The 23083-nt window shown below is 35.4% G+C and overlaps 1 protein-coding gene across 2 annotated transcripts; it reads left to right on the forward strand.

Annotated features, from left to right (window-relative positions):
• Positions 1–13998: 13998 nt before the first annotated feature.
• Positions 13999–19272, forward strand: LOC132103942 (transcription factor 19-like). 2 transcript variants are annotated; one of them, XM_059509039.1, is made up of 4 exons: positions 13999–14242; positions 14860–15460; positions 15884–16796; positions 18859–19272. In XM_059509039.1, exons 2-4 carry the CDS (start codon positions 15169–15171, stop codon positions 19193–19195), a joined length of 1542 nt encoding a protein of 513 aa, XP_059365022.1. In that variant the 5' UTR covers positions 13999–14242; positions 14860–15168; the 3' UTR covers positions 19196–19272. The 2 variants fall into 2 exon arrangements, with proteins under 2 accessions (XP_059365022.1, XP_059365020.1); XM_059509037.1 differs by having other exon boundaries at positions 13999–14162.
• Positions 19273–23083: the final 3811 nt, after the last annotated feature.

Raw genomic sequence — 23083 nt, forward strand, 5'->3', positions numbered from 1 at the left:
TTTTCCATGCAAGCGAATGAGACTTATTCAAACTGAATCATCAAGTTACACTTCAAATCATTTATCCCATCACACCACCACCCCACCCCCAAGGATGGTTTTCTCATTTTACAAGTGTTTTTATTAATCCGTTTTGAATGAATCAGAATAAAATATATAGAGCAGTGCACATAAATGTTCATATTAATACATAATTCATAAAAAAACTTTTTTTTATGGACAGAAAATTTAAGAACTTGGATCCTGACCGTGGATGTGAAATTCTCCCAAAATAATCAAGTAAAATCATTATTACTTTCATTGAAGTAATACATACATCAAAATAATTTAACTTGGATGTATTGTTTTCCTTCTAATGAAAATGACAGGATAGCACCCTTTTGGCGTAAACAGAAATCCACATTCATCCAAATATTCACTACAAAAATATAAAATCATAAATTACCATTTGAATTTAAACGTTTTTTAACTAATGTCATTTTTATAGCCTTTACTAACTTTTATTGAATAAAGATTAAAAAAAAAATTATGTTGAGTAGGCTATGTCTATTATTCCAGATAATATATTTATTTTGGGGGAAATTGTGCTTAAACACCAGCATCCAGGCCAATAAAGCTTGTTTGTGAAATTGTTTTGTTGTGGTTTATCAGTTTAAAAAAATCTCAATAAGATCTACGCCACCCATCATGTTGACCACAGTCTGTGGTTTTCAGTTTACAGTCTATGGTTCCCACTCAAACAGGAATAGCCCCTTGCCTTGTGATCATGAGAACTGCATTTACATGAGGCACCAAAACAGCAGTCCTGCTTGGTCAGTTGTGTAGAAAAGCTTGGTTGTAATTGCAGTGAAACGGAGTGTGAGAGATATAAAGAGGCTCTCAGATTCATTTGATATAATATTAATTAAAACTTTTTAAAATTATTATTTATTATGTATTATTCTTAAAAATCTGTCAATTTAGCAAAGTAGTATAATTTTTTTGAATTACTGTTTGTTTGCAGGTGCAATATGACTCACTTTTCTCTCATAACAGCCTGTAAGCTGCCACGATCATCAGAGAAAAATTAGCATGCTGTTGTAGCCTCAAGAAAACATTCCCTTTGTTTCAAAACCTTGCAAATTCATCCTTTTTCCAACAGCAAAGCAGTCCAGTCTTGCCAGTTACCTATTATCCCCCATCAGTCAATACAAATATAATCTGGCTGTTTGTGTTGGAGTGTACAGTGAGATTGAACGAGTGTATTCATTGGGTTTCACATTAACACATTTATTTAAAAGAGGTTTTGTGGTGGTTAGCTTCACACTTCATCTGCGTTGCATTTCTCCCTCATGAAGGATCGTCAGACGGAGTCCCTGCTGGGTGAGAGAGCTTTGCATTCTGGTGTCGCATTTTCCCATAATGCTAAGCTGATGAGTCTGTGTTGTAGTAGTGCAACAGGGGTCCCAAAGGCTTTCTGTCACTCTTAGTGACTGTGTATCTGTCCCTTATTCCCTTTATTTTTCTCTCAGACCTCCTGAGATGAGAAACTTCAGGTGTATTGCATTGATCTAGTTTGAACTCATAATATGAATAGGTATAAAGGTGCATACACCTGTGCATTAATGCTTCTGCAGTGCTGAAACACACGTGCACAGATGCAATATACATGGAGAGGTGAATAATTCTATGTGTATATGTGTGCTGTTTATATGCTGCTGTGTGAATGTGTACATGTGGTTGGCAGTGATTATATCATAATGTGTTTATATCTTAATTACGTCATGTTTATATAGAATTACGTTCTGTCATGTTACATTGTTTTTGCTTTGTAAATTAGAAACAGATTAGATGCAAGGTTATGTTTGGAATGGAATACTAGCATACTGGATACTATGTAGAATATACTTTCTTTTTTAATGTAAAAATTTAAACAGCACAATAAACAATGAGCAGCAGTATGTTACATAGCTGTCACATGACATCATATCAGAAATAAAATATTTTTTTGTTTTTTTTCAGTTTGCACCAGAAAAACGGTAATAGCGCTGGTTGGATGCTAGGTGATGCTATAAGATAATTTTTGTTGCACAAAAACCTGCATAATAACACAAGCTTGATTTCAAACCTACTATGTAGCCTATTTATTTATTTCAAAAAAAATCTAATGAAAAAAAAATTACAACGTGAAATCAGGTTAAACGGTGTGTTGTTCAAAGCTGTTCAGTCATTCTGATAATAGACTTGATAATACATTATATTAGTTATATATTATTACATATTGCATTTGAATTATCAATATCTTTTATGTACGTACATGTAGCTACTGCACATTAAGTGACTCTACTTGTTTAAAGCTTTTTTTTTTCCATTTGGTTCTTGTTATTGCAGTTGCTGTCATTAAATAAGTTTCATTCATAACATTTCCCAATTTTACCAAATTTGTCATGCCTGTATCTTCCTCTATACCTGTCAGGGACCAGGGGTGCGTTTCCCAAAACCATTTAAACTTTGTTGGTTGCAATGCAATTTCCCATAGACAACCAACTAAGTTGCTAACAGGTTAGCAACTATGGTTTTGGGAAACGCACCCCAGGCAAGCCCGGTCCCAGCCAACCCACAATGATCACCCTCACCTGGTCATCATCAGCGAGCTCATCAAGGCACTATAAAACACTCACCTCAGCCCCAGTTCAACGTCAAGCCTCCAACAGGAACAAACCTCATGCTACAGTCTACTGCTCGTAACATATAGGCCTACGTACTTATGAAACATAACTTTTGTGTCATTGTTCTGCTGCCTCCAGGATTTCCGAGCCATTCCTGTTACCTGATATCCAAACAAACTCCTAAATCTCCTGTTTTCCCGTCGAGCTCGCTGGAAAGTTTCCTCTCCTGTAAAAAGAAAGGGACAAGCATTAGTGAACCGTGATTGTGTGGCATTGACCTCTCTTCTATGGACGTACTCCCCTGTGTTCAGCCCCTCACTGAGTGATCTGCACCGTATCCGCACCTGAAATCACGGACTACTCACCGTGCACTTGATCTTGTGTGAAAATAAACACTGTTGAATTCACTTACCTCTGCCTCCCGTGACTATCCTGACAGAACCACAAAATACTAGTAAAAGTAGTATGCTAGTAAACTATTGTGAATAAAGTCACTAGACAATTAATAATTTGCCAACCCAATGAAGTTCATGATGTCCATGTTTTTGTCTGTGACGTCATTGTTTACTCTCAAAGCCTTATAAGTGTGCCTCTGGATTATGTACTCATACTGTATATGTTTGGTGACAGTTTAACACAGACATTGACAAGCAGTGTTATTGTGTTTTACACAAACAACAATATGCTGACTTCATCAGAATTATTCAGATATTGCCCTTTGCATGCTGTATATATACAGTATATTCAATTTCCAACAACCTTAATGTATGTGCTGCATATTTATTCTGGATCTGCTGATCAGGCTGTTTTTACACTCGGTTTATTTGGTTGGTACTTTGAACCTGAATTTTTAGTACCTATGATTTTCACTAGCTTATTTTCAGGCAAACAGGAATGACTGATGCATTATAAAATGAATGCAGGTCAATAGGGACTTTTTTCATAATGAAAGAATTGCCAAAAAGTGAAAATTTATCAAAAGCGGGTCACTCTGCAGGCATATGCTACATAAAACATACACGTTTTTAATTCTTCCCATTTTTCGTATCATGCATGAGTTTGAAAACAGATTTCACAACCATTTAAACATTGTCGAATGGACTCTTGCTCGAAACACACAAGCTTTAGTGTGAAAGGCCCTTGCTATGACTTTAATTTTATTATGAGACCACCCACAGCACAGTATGCTGATTCACATGTGTGTAATGAGGTTTTTCAGGTGGTTCATGAAGCTTATATTAGATTCACACAGTACAGTCCACATGGAACAAAGAACACTAAAAGCACAGAAGTTGAGATCAAAGTAGGTGATTCTGTTTTTCTTTGGAAGTTAGTCTGCCAACATGATTTTAAAGTTATAGTTATAAACTTGTGTCATTCCAAATCAAGGCTATTCTTACTAAAAATCAACATTTTGTTAATTGAAAATGCTAAAATAAAATTAAATATAAATATCAGATGAAGAACTTGAAATGAGAATGAAATTAAAATTAGAAATATTGCCTTGAAAGAAGTTTAAGTAGGCTACTGACTGGAAATAAAAACTAAAACTGAAATCAATCAAAAGAAACCTAAATAGTAATATGTAAAGAAGAACTAATTAAAATGACAAAATATAAAAATACTAATATAATAACTGAATATATATACAAATAAAAGATGATTTAAAACATTAATAAAAACTTTAATAGTAGCCTATATAAATAACGCAAAAATAACAAACCTGTAGGTTTCAATATGGAGCACAATATTTAAAAATAAATAAAAATACATATGCATATACATATATATATATACATACATATACATACATATATATATATATATATATATATACATACATATACATACATATATATATATACATACATATACATATATATATATATATATATATATACATACATATACATACATACATATACATATATATATATATATATATATATATATATATATATATATATATATATATATATATATATATAGGCTATTTGTTTTTTTGTGTTTTTTTTAAGTGAAAATTATTATTATCATATTTGGTTCTTTGACATTTAATATCCGTTAAAATCTAAAGAAATGTGCAGCTTGTGCAACAACTGGTCATAGTTCAGACCAAAAAATAGAAGACAAATTAAATTAAATTAAATTTAAAACAGCAACATAAGGAAAAATAAATAGATTTTTTGGATGCTTTAATGTTTAAATCGACAAGCGGTAAGGCTTAAAAACACGTGAAAAAAATAAGCTTTCGTGACGATGCGCAGCAGTGGCCCGTCAACTGTCCTGAGCATCTTTTTAGGCTGGCCTAAATATATATATATATATTAGTGGTGGGCCGTTATCGGCGTTAATGTGCTGCGTTAACATGAGACTCTTATCGGGCGATAAAAAGAATATCGCCGTTAATCTATTCTCAAAGGTAGTTTGGGAGCTGGGTCTATACTAAGCAAGCTATGATGACTTTCGACTTGATATTTTATATAACCGACTGGCTCAGGACAGTTGACGGGCCACTGCTGCGCATCGTCACGAAAGCTTATCTTTTTCATGTGTTTTTAAGCCTTAACGCTTGTCGATTTAAACATTAAAGCATCCAAAGACAAGATGCCGAAAAGCTGAACAGAGCTGGTTACTCGCGTGCTGTGTTCGGTGCGCACGAGAGAGAGAGTCGCATATCACGGACAGCGACACTGAACCGAGCTCTCTTCTGCGAAGTTCTCCTCGAAGTCCCTCCTGCACCTGACCGAACAAATACAAATCGCAGTTTGAACAAACAAAAAGATGTGAAAGAGCCCAATTCAGTTCTCGCGGTGTTCTGGTGTTCAGGGCTCAAGGAGAGAAAGGCGTCTCAAAACACTTGAACATCGAATTTGCTTATTTTTGCTCTTGTGCCGACAAATACATACAAAATATGTCAAAATATCCACCTTGGAAATTATGCTGGAAAAAACTGTCAGTTATTTCTTAAGTGAAAGTAAACTGTTGAGGAAAAAAATGGGATGCGTTCATCGTCTCTTAAAGTGACCGCGCCTAATTTAGCTCCTGGCTGCTGTAATGTTAATCCAAGAAAATGAAAATCTCTCACTGCTCTTGACTGAATTACTTTGTAGTTTTAACAGTCAAACCAAAAATTATTCAGACACCAGATATAATTTTTCATATATATAGCAAAACTGTAATAATGTGAGAAATGTTGAAGGTGTCTGAATAAATGTAGGTTTGATTGTATATTTCATTTTTACATTGAAGACTAGAGATCATGTAGAGATCAATGGTTACAATTTATGTTAAACTCGGTTCCCGAAAATTATAACCCACATGTAAAACTATGTGCAGCACATTTTGCTGAGGACAGCTTTCTCAATCTCAATCAGTTTAATGCCGGATTCACACAAAGATTATTCATGAAAGATGGAGCAGTTCCCTCTTTGTCTGAAGGCGGCGTTGTTTATGGACCACAAAAAGGTAAGTGTATTTTATTATTTAAGTTGGTGCGTTTAACAGTTTCTGTAACTTATTACACAAAGGGCAACGCTGTTTAGCTTAAATGGTAGGGCTGTGCAAAAAATCGAATGCGATTTCCATGCGCATCTTGTCAGTAAAAATGCTCCTGTGATTATAAGTACATCTCCAGCATTACATTCAGATCAGGATTGCCAGGTTTTCAAAACAAATCCTGCCCACTTGCTTCTCAAAACTAGCCCAATCGCGTTTCCAGGAGGGCAGCGTACGCTCAGCTGGTGTCGAATCACAACACAGGAACCGCTAGCACAATTAGAACTCATTATGTATTTCTGAAGGAGGGACTTTATAGAACAAGTAAGACATCAGCCCGTTTTTATGACAGGGGCTGCATCCAAAAGCTTAGGCAGGTGACTTGCTGCCTTGCTGTCTAATCAGGCAATGACTTTGCAGGCAGGGTTTTTGCCCGAAGACACCTCATGAAACGGATTTCGGACAGGCTTCTGAGGCAGAGTAATGGTTTAATGATCTACAGCCAAATATAAAGAGCTTTGGTGATAACTAAGTGGATGTTTAATTACTGCAATATTAATTTCTCGCTAGAAATTACATAAAAAGTGGAAAACATTGTTCAGAAACATACATTTACACACAAACTGACCACCGACCGCAACTTTCAGACGCCATCTTTATTTTTTGGTTTAACTGTCACAGAATGGAACGCACAGGATTGTGGTATGTCTAAGGCAGCGAAGGATACATCTATGCTGCCTTCAAAAACTAGTCAGATGAAGGCATTTCAGGAGACAGGAAATGAAGCTGACATTGATTTCGGATGTGCCTTGATGCCTTCCTACCTTGGAATGCGACCTCCGAAGGCAGCATTTTTCAGTTTTCAGATGCAGCCGGGATATACAGATAAGTTAATTGTGTGAAAAATACAGTTTTGTTTTTTTTTACATGCAAAACATGTCATAACGTTCACCTTGGAGATTGAAAATGTTTCTTTTTTGAGACCCCAGGGGCCCAAATTCAGACCCAGAACAATAAAACCCACAGAAGAGGTGGGAGTTCAAAGGAGGAATCTTTATATTACCAAACTGCAGGGAGAGGAAGAGTAGATAGAAGTCATGATCTGTAAGATTAACCACAATCTGATGTGATCCGACCACCTCAGAGAAAACCAGTGTTGAGCTGCTGCAAGAGCTTTTGAAGCACAGCAGCTGTGGTCAAAGAGTTCTCGTGTGTTCTGATTGGTGGAGGATGATGATGAGTGGATAAAGACTAGAGCAATCAAATAGTGAGAGAGTGATTTGCTCAGTTCGGAATGGAAATATTGATATTTTATCTGTTAACAACATACTTTTCGGTAAATGTTATGAAATTAGAGAACTAAGCCAATAGTAGCGCTGGCGGTGTCATTTGATTTGGATGGGAACTTCGGATTGTGAATCATTTGAGTAAGTTCAGGAGTTAAGAGCGTGATTCATTTGAGTCAGTTTGGGACAGAGATGTATAGTAACGAAGTAGAACTACTTCACTACTGTACTTAAGTACTAAAAGGCGGTATCTGTACTTTACTAGAGTATTATTTTTTTCTCCAACTTCCACTTTTACTTCAGTACATATTTTCGATGAGTTTGATACTTTTACTCCGATATTTTTTTTATGTGCTGCATCGTTACTCGTTACAATTATGAAAATGTTACGAATCATTCCATTACAAACAGAACTGTAGATGGCAGGTTTGATGAAGCTGGCACATCATTGAGCGAATCAAGCAATTAAGAAGACTGCGCGTGCTGACTGAACTGCTGTGAAGAGAGAGATGAACACCGAGCCGAGCCAGATAATGACTCGTTCACGAGTCAAGAACCGGTTGCATCGGTTTTCGAATCACCAGTAGTTCTTTCTGACTGTTCGATTCAATAAACCAGTTGAAGAAAACAGTTCACCGGTTCTTTTGCGCTCGACGTAATGGCGTCATTGCCGTTGACTGCAAGCCTTCGGTTTACCAGCGCTCATAACATTAGCACAGAATCAGTTCAGAATCAATCACCAAAAGAATCAGTTCGGTTCAGAAGCTCTGTGTGTCGGTTTGCTTTCACGCTGAATCACACATGTGCAGTATCATCAGCTCCTCGGTTCTCGAATCAGACACGTCTGACAGAAACGGTTCTTGACCACTGATCTATAATGTAAGTTATTTATATAGATCAGTGTTCTTGACTCGTGAACGAGTCAGTCTGTTGTTCGTTATCTGGCTCGGCTCGGTGTTCATCTTCAGTTCTCTCTTCACATCAGTTCAGTCAGTGTACTGTTGGAGTAAATGAATTACTCCGGGATATTGGTTTGTTTTAACTCAGAGGGAGTGTCAGCCACATTAAACAAGTTAACAGCTTAAGTCATTTGTGGATTAATGCTTATTGGAGACGCGAACCGTTTAAAACGATTCAGTTCGATTTGGTGAACTGTTTCAAAAAGATCCGGTTACATCGAATGATTCGTTCGCGAACCGGATATCACAAACTGCTTTGTTTTGAACTGTCTTACAACAGACACGGAAGAAAAGACAATGCTGAATAAAGTCGTAGTTTTTGCTATTTTTGGACCAAAATGTATTTTCGATGTTTCAAAAAATTCTAACTGACCCTCTGATGTCACATGGACTACTTTGATTATGTTTTTCGTACCTTTCTGGACAATGGAGGGACTGAGAGCTCTCGGACTAAATCTAAAATATCTTAAACTGTGTTCCAAAAATAAACGGAGGTCTTACGGGTTTGAAACAACCCGAGGGTAAGTTATTAATGACATAATTTAGCAAATTGGGCGAACTAACCCTTTAATCTGTTTTTTGTTTACAAAAAGTTACAGTCAAATGAATTTAACACAATACTTGTACTTTTACTTTCAGTACTTGAGTAGTAAATTTTCAAATAGACTACTTGCAATACTTAAGTACAAAAAATGTTGAATACTTTAGTACTTATACTTAAGTGTGGTGCTTAAAGAGCACTTCAATTTCTACTCAAGTCATTTTTTTGATTGAGCACTTGTACTTTTACTCAAGTCTGGGTCTCTAGTACTTTATACATCTCTGGTTTGGGAGTTCGGAGTGGGTTTGCGAATCATTTGAGTCAGTTCAGGAGTTCAGAGCGTGATTCATTTGAGTCAGTTCAGGAGTTCAGAGCGTGATTCATTTGAGTCAGTTTGGGAGTTCGGAGCGGGTTCGCGAATCGTTTGAGTCAGTTCGGGAGTTGGGAGCGGGTTCGCCAATCATTTGAGACAGTTTGGGAGTTCGGAGCGGGTTCGCGAATCATTTGAGTCAGTCTGGGAGTTCAGAGCGGGTTCTCGAATCATTTAAATCAGTTCGACAGTTCGGAGCGGATTCGCGAATCATTTCAGTCAGTTCGGGAGTTCGTAGCGGGTTCGCGAATCATTTGAGTCAGTTTGGGAGTTCGGAGCTGGATCGCGAATCATTTGAGTCTGTTCGGGAGCTCGGAGCGGGTTCGCGAATCATTTTAGTCAGTTTGGGAGTTCGGAGCGGGATCGCGAATCATTTGAGTCAGTTTGGGAGTTCGGAGCGGGATCGCGAATTATTTAAGTCAGTTTGGGAGTTCGGAGCGGGTTCGGGAATTATTTGAGTCAGTTCGGGAGTTCGGAGCGTGAATCATTTGAATCAGTTTGGGTGTTCAAAGCGGGTTCGCGGATCATTTGAGTCAGTTTGGGAGTTCGGAGCGGGATTGCGAATCATTTGAGTCAGTTCGGGAGTTCGGAGCGGGTTCGCGAATCATTTGAGTCAGTTCTGGAGTTCAAAGCGGGTTTGCGAATCATTTGAGTCAGTTTGGGAGTTCGGAGCGGGATCGCGAATCATTTGAGTCAGTTCGGGAGTTCAAAGCATAGACAGTAAAAGAAATGGACACAGCGACCCCATTGGATTCAACAAACAAGTGAAGTCAATTAGAACCACGCACTTCCTAGGGGTCGGGCGTACTGCGCAGACTCAAACTGAGCTTGATGACGTAGATGTCACAACCTGTAAATGAGTGTGCATTTTGAGTGCGTTCTTTCACTGCATTATTCGGTGTATTCAAATGCATTTATGAATGCATGTGAATGATCACAAAATTCAAGATATGGGGGTTAGAAAATGTATATATTTATATATGTATGTAGTTATGTAGTTAATCAATATCACTCGAAGAGTGCCATTAAACTTTTTCTCCAGAAATCAGCATGATTAAAATGTGATATTAAGTTACTAGAAACAATAATTTAATTACAAATACAAAATGTTGCAGAATAATGTAATATATGAATGAATAATAGCCTAAAGAACCTTTGTGCCAAAAGGGTTCTTTCTTGTCATTATAGAACCTTTTTAGCATAAAAGGTTCTTTGGAGTTGAGTAAAGAACCCTATGGTTCTATATAGAACCCCAATGAACCCTTTTTTCGTGAACACATGTTATATTGCACACTGTAAACACAATCAAAACTTAAAAAAACACGAAAAACGTGACCTTTAAGTCACACATGTAAGTCTTAATACTTTTTAAATTTGACTAAGCAATGCAACTAGAACTAGAACATTAATGAGAGAGTCCAAATGCCTGAAACTCCACGGATGCTTCCAACAACATCTGAAGGAGATTGCATTGGATCTTACATCTACAAAATTTCAAAAGAACATTTTGAGAATTCCAAATCAAGTTGGATTTATTTCAAGGTCAACCTGAATGCATTTTACTGGCGAATATGCTTTCCCAGTTCTAGCTGATGGTGCGAATCATTCCTTTTGACCGTCTGCACAGTTTCCTGCTGACTTTGAAGTGCTTTACTGATAATCCGTGCCAATGGTAAACTAAACACCTTGATGAATCAGGTCCGTATGGCTTACCACTGTAAATAGGATCAGCTGTGATGTTGGGTTTTGGCCCTGGATCAGAGGAACTCCTCTGAAGGAACGGCTTGTCTCAGCAGTTTCAGGTGCTGATTCTGCTGGGGTGTCTCCACAGCCTGGGCCTTTCCGGTGATCTCCTTCCTAGCGCTTCTCATGCCATCCTTTATTCTCCCTCATTTGAATATATTTGAAAAGGTTTGAGCTGTGTAAGGCTTGTAGAAAATTGCTTATTGAAAATCTCAGACACTGACAATTAGTCATGAGGAATGATTTGGAAATAAGACCCAACTTAGTTAGGCCACTGCTTGCAAGGAGTACAGAAAGATTCTATATCCATATTCAAAATATTTTATATGGTTTCATTATTGAATCATCTGTGTTTGACTCATTTCTACAACTCAGGATAAAACACATCTATATTTCCAACTGTAACATGCTCAAACATTTTGCTTCTGCAGTCTTACTGAAAATATTTTTAATAATAATAATCAATTATCACCGTCATACCAATCGACTCTTAAAAATAATGGCTCTGTACTGGCATTGATAGCTCCATCAAATGAAAACCCCCTTTTGGAACATTTATTTTAAAGAGTGTAGTTATCTTTTTTAATGTTTTCACAGCACTTGGTTTTTAGGTTAACACTACTGGTTTCTACTGGATCAATGCATTTGTGCGGGTAATAAATGATGTGTGAGGAAGATTATGATGCAATATTTTAAAATGAGCTGTAGCTGGTGGGTGGAGTCTTACATTATGGGGCATGGCTTAGCGTGCTGGTAAAAGTTTTTATGTCTGAAGGACGCACTGAGGAAAATGGCAAAACAACAACAACAACACAGGGTGTAAAAAAAAAGAACAATAAAGACAAAATCCTTGCAAAAATACAAATTAAATGGCAGCTGATGTAAATACAGTGGTTTGCAAAAATCAGTATATCAGTATATTTCTTACATATATTCAAGTCTTACAATAGTCCTTAATTTACCTTTACAAAACCTGCAGAAACTCTTCTTTTATACGGTCATGCTTTAACTGAATCTTTGCACTTGAGAATGATTTTCATAATGCAAAACTCACTGAGACTATATTAATGTTAATTATACTCTATATATGTATGCGCTGATGTTATAGATCTATATACACAATTAAAAGCATTACAGAAGCATGCTGAACAAGAGGTTGCCTATTTAAAGAAATTTGATTTCATTGCATTACTTTGTCTCTGATGAGAAGTATTCTTAATATCAGTGTTATTTTAGCAGCCAATTTGGAAATGTTTTCTAATTTGATTTATTTTTTGGATGTCAAATTTTATGATTATGCAATTTACAGTCATGGACAGAAAACTGTTTTCGAGTGCTGCACACATTTCCAATCCTCAGGTATAACTGAGCAAAACAAAATCACAACTGGTGAGCTGGTCATTAAAAGGAAATGGATATAAATTTTTCTATTTCTTACTAGGACAGAAATCGTGCCTACAGTCAGTTGTATATAGAGGTTAAGGTTTATACAAATGTGTTCACTCAAAGTTCAGTGTGATTCAGATTTACAAAGGTTATTGCTTTTAAATGTGTTGAAATGTGCATTTGTGTTTAGTGAGGTGAACTTTACCCTGATTAGGTTGAGCTGGATAAATCATAATTCTGCATACGAATATACACTTTTCACACTGAAAAGTGACTGAAAATACTTTTTTCTATGGTATAGGAACAGTGGCAATACAAGTCCATCCTGTAAGTTTGAGCAGAGCTTTACACTGATGTTGGCATCACATTATCAAATGAGCTCAGTAGAGTCTGCTTTCTTCATCCATTTATGAAGATTTAATTGTTCATTGATACAATTCTATTTTATCTTTTGTCAGCTTACATGCAAAAGTTCTCAGGAGTCAAGTTTCTCAGAGTGCTTTATTCCGTCTTGAAAAATGTGAGATTGTGAAGCTGATTTGTAACATTATAGCATCTTTCCAAAGCCATCTCTCACACAGATATAACAGACTTGCATAAAATCAAGAATATGAACTATACTTCACAGTCATGCACAAAGTACAATGCAGAGGATCTTGTTTTTAGCTGCTTTGTTAATTTAGTACTACATTCGTTTTACTTCAAGCACAACTTTAGTTCAATTATGATTTTCTCTTTTAAATGGAAGAGGAAAATAAAACTGACTTAAATTTTTTTTTTTTATCTGATGGAAAATGATTGACTACTATTAAGAAATGTTATGCACACTATTAACGATTACAAATCCTTAAGCAATAGTTATAATTAAAAATGGCACACAGTAATATATACATATATAGCTAAACACAATAAAAAACAGATATTACAACAAATACAGACAACATACTGACACAAAGGATTCACAAAAGATTCACAAAAGATAGTATTTAAATAGAATAAAACATTTTCAATTAATTACAAAATGTATATAAAAAAAATATTAATTTCAATATTAATTTCCAAATAGACTTAACTCTAGTGAATAGAATTGTATATATAACATGCAGTAATTCATTGCTTGCCAGTCAGGGGTATAAATGCAAACAGAATACATTTAAAAAAATATTAAAATTAAAAATGTATAGAAAAAGAAATATAATTAATTTTATTATTTACATTTATATTTGTTATTATTTGTACTTTTTATTCTTAATTATATATTATTTCTTTATATATATATATATATATATATATATATATATATATATATATATATATATATATATATATATTTTTTTTTTTTTTTTTTGTAAACCCTTTGTTATTAGTGTGTTGTATCTGTACTCAAATTTTTATTCCAATTTAAAACATTTTGAAAAAAATCCATCAGTGTTACGAAATAATTGCAATAATTATGTTAAGAAAAAAGTATGTTAAAACCATAGACATAAATATACTGTATATTATATTTATGTCTATTGTTAAAACGGTCTGTTTTGTCATTTTTGACGGTCTCCTTGACAAATATGGACGGAAGTGGAAGTGGAACATTTCGCGCAAGGAAACTCGTACTGCTCCTGGCGCGCCAAATTTCAAAGCACTTCCTGGGGAGAGGAGGCGATAAGATTTACCACGGAGCACAAATAAAAGACTTATGTAGCGTTTCACAAAACATATACTTTGATACTGTGGGTATGTCACGCTTTTGTCAGTGTTTTATCATCGAAATGCTCGACGGGATGAAGTGCTTGCGCGTGCAGCAGCTGCTTGTGGTTCGCTTTGTGTGAGTGTGTGTTTATGCGCTGCGATCGGTGCTCAGATCATTTCCTTTAGCGACGAGCGAAATATCGAGAACAAACAAACAAACCACTGCGTTGCACCACTGCACAATTTTTCAAACTGATTTGACACGCTTTTTAAACTAGCATTTGTGTCGGAAAGAAATGTTTGTTACAATGCAGTGAGTGTAAATCATAGACGATGCACAACTGTAACTTTGCTATTTGTGCATGCATTAAGTGTCAGTGTATAGAAATCAATGTATTGTTGGAGAAAAGCCATGTTCCAGTTTGTGCTCGCGCGCGCACATACACACACACCAACTCTTTGTATATGTTTTTTGCATACGTGTGTGTGTGTATAATAATAAAAAAAAAAATATATATATATATATATATATATTAGTATGTATAGGAGTATTTAATGCAATAAATGTATTTCTTACATGCCTTTATTATATTTTGTATTACTCCGTATAAAGAGTAATGCATAATATTTAAATGTTTATGTATATAACACTGTAATGTGCACTTATATATAAAATGCATAAAAAAAAAAAACCGTTGATATTGATCGTGACACTAAAGCTCTGTATTGTTCTGTTTTCCAGAATGAAGACCAGCATTTGAGCATCTGGCATTGGTGCTACATATCCACTTTTAATATTTAATCTACCTAGATATTTAGTGCAGAAATATATGTGCTGCAGTGTTTTAGTTTGTCCTCCAAATATTTTATTTAAAAAAATGTCAAATTTTATTTACTGGGCATAATAAGAATTCATATTCTTCATATTCAAAAGTTTTTCTGAGAGGAGGATCTTTGATGGAGGACGTATAGCCCAGTGTTATGTGAGAGGCTCTGCGGTTTTCTGGCTGTGTTGCAGTTTTTCCTGCACATTAATTTGTGGGATGTCAAAATGTCGTTAGGAGTCCAGCCGTGTTTTCAGCTGTTGAGGATTGGATTGTCTGACACAAACAATAGCAACGCTCAGGGAAAAGAGTCCTCAGACTCTGTCCGTGACCTGTACACTTTTAGGCCCACACTGGCCCAGTGTGTGTTTCGTTTGGGACGGGCCCCTGAGCTGTGTGATGTCACTCTGGAGTCCACGATCGTGTCCCGTATCCATGCAGAGCTCCATGTGGAAAGAGAAGCTGATGCCTCGGGAGAAGAAAGCTGGAAAGTTCAAGTGAAGGACCGCAGCAGCTATGGTGTGTTACCAACACATATCAGATACAGTATATTTATTATATTGATTATTTTGATATAAAATATTTTATAATTTATATATTATATATGTATCAGTTATATTTTTGCATATATACTGTATTGATTGATTATTTTAATGTATATAAATATATATATTTTTAATTTATTAAGTCATCATTAATAGGTATAGATAGTTGATATAACTAGTTTAATGATGATTTCAATATATATATAAAACTATTACAAATGCAGTATTGTTGAAATTAGTGTTTGGTTTGTTATTAGAATATTCTGCTGTAGTCTATGGGTATTTTTATGTGAAAACGACCTACACATTTGCATTCTGGGACACATGTAGATTATTTTATTATGAGTCCTGATGTAGACTGTAAAATCTCTTCTAAAAGTTTCTCTCTGTTCCTCAGGCACATGGGTAAATGAGATGCACCTCCAACAAGGGGTCTTAAAGGAAATCTTTGATGGCGACACGCTCACCATCGGCGGCCAATCAGGACGGGCAAGTCCAGAATTCTATTTCCTCTTCCAGAAAGTACGGGTTCATCCGCTAGACTTTGACGCCATCACTGTGCCCAAAGCGGGTTCCTTCTCATTGGACATAAAGAACCGGATCAGAACGTGCTCGGACCGCAAACCAGACCCCAGCGTGGACATCTCAAAGCTGTCCATAAACAGAGCCACGGTCATCCTCAACTCCATCGGCAGCCTGAGCAAGATGAACGGCAGCTGTTGGACCTTTAAGAAGAGCGAGGAAACTAGCCCCTTTAAAACGCCAGTGTTCAGCGCTTTGGCCCCACCAACAACACCGCCTCCTTTCCAGGCCGCTGGAGAGATTTCCTCCAAGTCTGTCCCGCCATCCTCAAAGAGCCGACGCAAGTCTGCCCACACGGTTCTGCTGGAGGACGACAGCTCGGACGATCACTCGAACCGCAGAGACCTGGAGGACGGACGCAGGGGACAAGCCAAGAAAAGACGCCGGCTTTACAAATCAGAGTCTGAGGTGTTTCAGCCCCCTCTACCCAAACTGGAGCAGAACTGCCGGTCACAGTATGATGTGAGCAATGTGCCACCAAACAGGCAGTTCAATCATATCGTGAACATATCGAGTCACACCAGAGGCAACGGCATCAGTTTGACTCCTCTCCGCCAGCAGAAGCCCTGCTTGTCTGGTCCTGGAAGGAGGCCGAGGGCAAACAGCTCTCCGATTTTTACGACCCTTGGGATGGGAAGTGAGAATTACAACCTGACCTCTCCGTCAGCGAGGATGCCCAAGACCGAGAGAGCGAGGGGTGTGATTTCTCGCTTTCAGGCCTCAACTGGGTGAGTAATACTTGATAGTTACACACGGGATTGTCAGAGTCATGAAAAAACGAAAAAAAAACCCCCAGGATTTTATGATTCAAAAAAAAAAAAAAAAAAATTATATATATAGTGAATTAATTAAAGTGTATGTTTCTAGTCGTGAGAATCCAATTTGTGATTTCTAAGTTTGGGAAATGTATGGAAAGTAATACAATCTGTATTCTAAATTCTTCTATTCTGAATATTATAAAAAAAATTATACAAGTAATATATCTAATAGGGAGTGTACTTTTCTATAACCCTAATCCTAGAAAAGTTGGGACATTTTGTAAAATGCAATATAATCTAGAATCTGTGATTTGTTAATTCTCTTTAACCTTTATTTAATTGTAAAAAATACAAAGAAAAGATTTCCAATGTTTCACTGACCAACTTAAATGTATTTTGTAAATAATAAAAAAACATTTAAAAAAGATTTTGGTGGCAGCATCACACTCCAAAAAAGTGAAAAGATTCTAGAATATCCATGTTAAACTGTTTTGAAACGGTTTCAGCAATAAGCAGGTGAATTGGTCAAAGGTCCCGTCCCATCCCATCCCAGTTTGTTGGGTGAGGCAGGAAACCAAATGTGTGTGAGCATAAGAAACCGTTGTGCTGCGGTGTTAAATATAGCCACATGGGCTCAGGAGTACCTCCAAAAACAGCTGCATCAAGAAATGCAACTTGAATCTCTATTTAGAGTTTATATAGGAGAAATCTATACATCAATTCTAGGCAGAGACATCAGCAAGCTCTTTAGGTCCGAACTCATCTCAGATGAGTCCATGTTTCAGCTTGTTTTGGGGGAAAACAAACATCAAATTTTCAGTGGTAAAGACAAAAGAGGCCATCCAGATTTCATAAGAGACATGTGCAAGAGCAAATGGCATGAGTGACTGGAATGTGTGTGAAGGGATAACTGAGGTGGAGGCATATACTGGAATTGCACAGAGAGGTATACTTCCATTAAGATATGACGTCTTTCATGGGAAGTCCATGGTTATTAGATCAAGACAAAGCCAGGAGGTCTCATTCTGCATGTGTTAGAACAGACACACGTGGATGTGACTGACAGGCTGCAGATCTGTCTCCTATTTAAAATGTATGACCAGTCATGAAACGAAGAATCAGATGATGAAGACTATGGACTGATGAGCAGCTGAAGTCTTGAATCAAGTGAGATTGGGGAAAAGTTTTGCCAGACGATTAAAATCTGTAATTGAAAGGAAAGTTGTTGTGACAGTTAAACATGCCTCTGTCCCGACTTTTTGGGTGTGGGAGTAGGTTACAGCTATCAAAATTATTCACATTTACAAAATACATTTAAGTGGGCCAGTGAAATCATTGGAAATATGTTCTTTGTACTTTTATCAGTTAAATAAAGAGAATTAACAAATCAGATATTCTTGATTTTTGGAATTGTGGTCATAGTTTATTCCATTCATTTTTATAAAATATCTGGCAATTTGTGATTTCAAGGCATGAAAAATATATATGGAAAATCTCCTTTTTTTGTATATAAAAGAACATGCATTTAAAATCGATTAAATAAAAATAAGTCATTTAATATTTAGATTATTCATATTAGAATAAATGAATATATAATTGTGTTTTAACATTTTAAGTGATTTATAGATCTAATATAAATATATAAAAAATAGTATATATATTAATATAAAATATCAAGGAATTTGCTATTTCCAAGCCTGGACAATTTATGTAAATTAATACAAATATATATAGATTTTTTTTAACAATTAATAAAAAAAAAGAAATAAATATACAACTACATATATAACGAGTATATCAGGGAATTTGTGATTTCTAAGCCTGAACTTTTTCTTTAAAATTAAAATGTTATATTTTATAAAAATAAATATTTTAATATTTATTAAATAAAATTTACAATAAATAAGTAAATATAATAAGTTAAACATGTTATAGAAAAATAAATCCATTCAAATTTTAATCAGTATTTATTTTATGAATTAATTACATTTTGTTAATGTAAAATCGTACAATTTTTTTTTTTTCTTGGCAGGCGTCGACGTGGAAGGCCTAGAAAACACCCGCTGCCGCAGCCTTCCCTGCCTTCTCCCTCTTCATCATCTTCCTCTAGCTCCACCTCTTCCTCCTCTTCTTCATCATCATCGTCTGAAGAAGATGATGAAGAGATGGCTGTGGCTCAGGGCGTTGAACCCTGTGCAGCGGCTCACTGTCGTCTCCCGCAGCAGGACACCGTGCAGTGGATCCAGTGTGACGACTGTGACGCCTGGTATCACCTCGACTGCTTACCACACAACCACAACCGAGCCTCGCTGCTGTTCGACCCTAACGCAGACTTCCACTGCGGCTGCCACAGCGCCACAAACCGCTGAGTTCAGCTCTCGGTCAGGACCAGCTTGGCTTCCTCTCTTGTTTAAGGTTCTTTAATAAACCAAATGCTCTGAAACAATGTTATAATTACAGTCAGATTCACGGGACTGTCAGTCATGTAGCTTCTTGGCACTCACCGTGCAAATCTGTGCGATGATGACGAGTTTGTGTTTTCTGCAGTGGTGCTAATTGCTCTGAATAGTGATTTAACCTGATTTGGATGAAATGAGGGTGTTGGATTTGCACAGCAGCTTCAAGAGCATTCAGACACTCTGCATCCCATTACAACTCAACTCTCCATGCTTTCTAACAGGTTATGATAAATGTGTTCAATATACACAAGAATGAAATCTTCAAAAAAAATTAAAAATAAGTATGAATATGCTTTGAATGGGAGTCTATATTTTTAGAAGAATGGATGAATCCAAATATTGAGGAGGGTTTCGCTAAGCTTTACTACATACTGGTGTTTAAACATGCTTTATCAACATATTAGCTGGTATATAATATGTTATCATTAAATACTGTAGGAGATGTTTTAAATGGGCGGTAAGGATATATGATGTGCTATCGTGTTAAAGGGTCTCATAAGCATTACTTTAAATGTCATTTCAGAACATTTGATAACAGCTAAACCTAACATCACACCTGAAGCTTTGACTGATTCTGAACATGCAAGATGTAGATAAGGTTGTTTCTTCATTGGGAACAGATTTGGAGATATGTAGCATTCCATCACTTTCTCACCAATGGTTCTTCTGCAGTGAATGGGTGCCGTCAGAATGAGAGTCTAAACAGCTGATAAAAACATCACAATAATCCACACTACTCCAGTCCATCAGTTAACATATCTGAACTGAAAAGTTGCATGTTTGTAAGAAACAAAGACATCAAGACATTTTACATTTAAATTGCCACTTTGTGCCAAAATACTTTGGCTTTTAAATGGTCCTTAATCTGTGCATTCTTCTCTCCTGATTCAGACGAGACAACTCAATAACAAAGCAATATTATGGACTAGTATTTTAGATGGAAGCAACGGTTTGAAGTTAAAACATCTTGATGGATTTGCTTCTTACAAACCACCGCAGCTTCTCACTTCTTAAGACATTAACTGATGGAGTGGAGTGGATTATTGTGATGTTTTATCAGCTGTTTGGACTCTCATCCTGACGGCACCCATTCACTGCAGAGGATCCATTGCTGAGCAAGTGATGGAATGCTACATTTTTCCAAATCTGTTCCCATGAAAAAACAAACTCATCTACATCTTGGATGACCTGAGGATTAGTACATTTTCAGTAACTTTTTGTTTTTGAATGATTTATTCCTTGAAGCTTTATATTTGATTGCACACACGATTGTCAGTTGTGTCTCGTAATGTAGTCTGTTATTAACACAAGCTTAGTTAATAACCCCGTGTAGATGTATCAATCTTTAAGAATAGAATTTCTGTGGTATGAATGTTTAAAGATACTTTCACTGTCATCACTTTAACTCAACATTCTAGAAATGACAAATGACTCCATGTCACAATGTTTGTCTTGTTGGGAATCAAGGGCTGAATAAAGAATATAAGATAATAATACGATGATATGTCAAGCATTATTCAGTTTTGCAACCTTGCGTGATCTATGATTTGAACAAAAGCAAAAATATGTACTAGTTTTTCAGCTGCATTTAGTACATTTAAATATTGTTTATTAACATTTATTATTTTAAATAGTTATTTTAAATTTAAAAATTCCATGTATATATATTTCTCATTGCTGGTCCTGCAGTCTTGCTCCTGCCCACCTGGCGGAAATTTTCAAGTGAACCTAAAGACCTTGATTAGTTGATTCAGGAGCATTTCATTAGAGTTGGACATTTTGCAGGAAAGTTGTTTCTGGTAATGCATTAAAAAGGTAAAGGCTTATATTTTTGTTATATGAAGTATAAACTAACATGCAATTAAGTAGCATGAATATTAGCTAGTTTAAATACTAATTACCCCCGTAAAATTGATAGAGGTCTTGATTTTCATGAATTAAAATCATATTTCAAAATATATTGAGTTTATATTTATTTGACCAGCATTTAAATTTTTTACTAATTGGAATGACCAATTTAATGCTGTCCCATAGTGCAACCCTTTTATTGCTACACTTATACATACATTCATACACACACACACACACACATATATATATATATATACATATATGTGAGTGTGTATGTATATTCGAAAAACATTTTATTTGTTGTTATAAAAATAGCAAAAGCACAAATATTTTAAACTTTTGTTAACAGGTTTGCAAAAATTACAAATACAATATTTGTACTTGTACAATGAAATACTTTTTAAGTGAACAGCAAAAATGCTAAAAGATGAATAAAACCTTACATGCATATAAATCAAATCTCAATATTGAAAATTAAAAAAGCATGTTTGCTTGCATTTGTGCACAGCGGAACAGGAACAAGTTATTGCAGTTGTTCTGCTGTTATAAATCTGTGGAGCTGGATGGATTGTCAGGTGGAATCCAGTGCGATTGCTACGACCTTTATGAAGTCTGTGACCTAAATGTTTGAATCACCTATTGTCACATCACATCACATCCTGTCACATTTATTCATTCCCTGAACATGGCTGTGGGTCTGGGAGGCATTTGTAACAGCGTGTGGTTTTGAGGTCAGTGGAGACTCATACCTGAGTCTGTCTCTGATGGATGGCTTGTGTTCACTCTTCTCTGCTCAGTAACGTCAAACACGTCTAGTGCTGTGAAATCTCAATAACGCTGCCTATTTTGCGCATCTGTAGGTGTGCATCTGTGGAACTGAGGGCGTGTGAGTTTGTGTCATCAATATATTAAATACATATTAAATGTTAAACTCCATATATTTTATATATACACTATATAATATTCTTTGTTATTCTACATTGCATATTAATTGTATGTATGTTTCAGTTTGATTTGGTGTCATCAATATATTCTCTATATTAAATATATATTACAATCAATATGATGGATGGATGGGTAGATTAAAAAATAAAATCCCTTAGACAATTAAATACTTTATTAAACACTACATTTTATGTGTCAACATTGTGACAGATATTTCCTTTTTTTTTTTTTTAAATTATTATTATTTATTTATTATTAGTATAATGTATTATTAGTATTTTTTTTTCAGGTGAATCGGTCTTTATCAAAAGTATGCTTTATATATATATATATATATATATATATATATATATATATATATATATATATATATATATATATATATATATAGTTTAAATTACATATTGATTGTATGTGTTCATGACTGAAATAATATTTATGTTTATATATATATATATATATTTATATATATATATATATATATATATACAGTGTGTATATATATATATATATATATATATATATATATATATATATATATATATATATATATATATATATATATATATATATATATATATATATACATATATATGACACAAAATATCAAATGTATATTATGTTCTAAATTGTTAATTGTGTGTGTGTGTGTGTGTTACCTTTTCTGGAACATCAACCTGAGGATAATTAACCAATCATTTTGTCTTAGAAGGGAATAATGATAATTTTTAACAACATTTAATATTTAATGCTAATTAATAAAGTCAGTAATAATGATATTTATCAACTGATAATGAACTAGTTTAAAAATAACCTGCATAATACATTTGCACTGCAGAATAATCTATTATTGATGTTATTTATGTCTCCGGCAATGAGCACTGGAAAAACTATGTTTATCCTAAGTCCATCCTGCTCTAGTGACCGCATCAGTTCACCTGTCCGGTGTCCCGGCCGCTGGGCCTGCCATGTCACCCTGACATCTGTGTACGGTATGAAGGA

The sequence above is a fragment of the Carassius carassius genome, chromosome 25 (assembly GCF_963082965.1).
Source record: "Carassius carassius chromosome 25, fCarCar2.1, whole genome shotgun sequence".
Classification (NCBI taxonomy): Eukaryota; Metazoa; Chordata; class Actinopteri; order Cypriniformes; family Cyprinidae; genus Carassius; species Carassius carassius.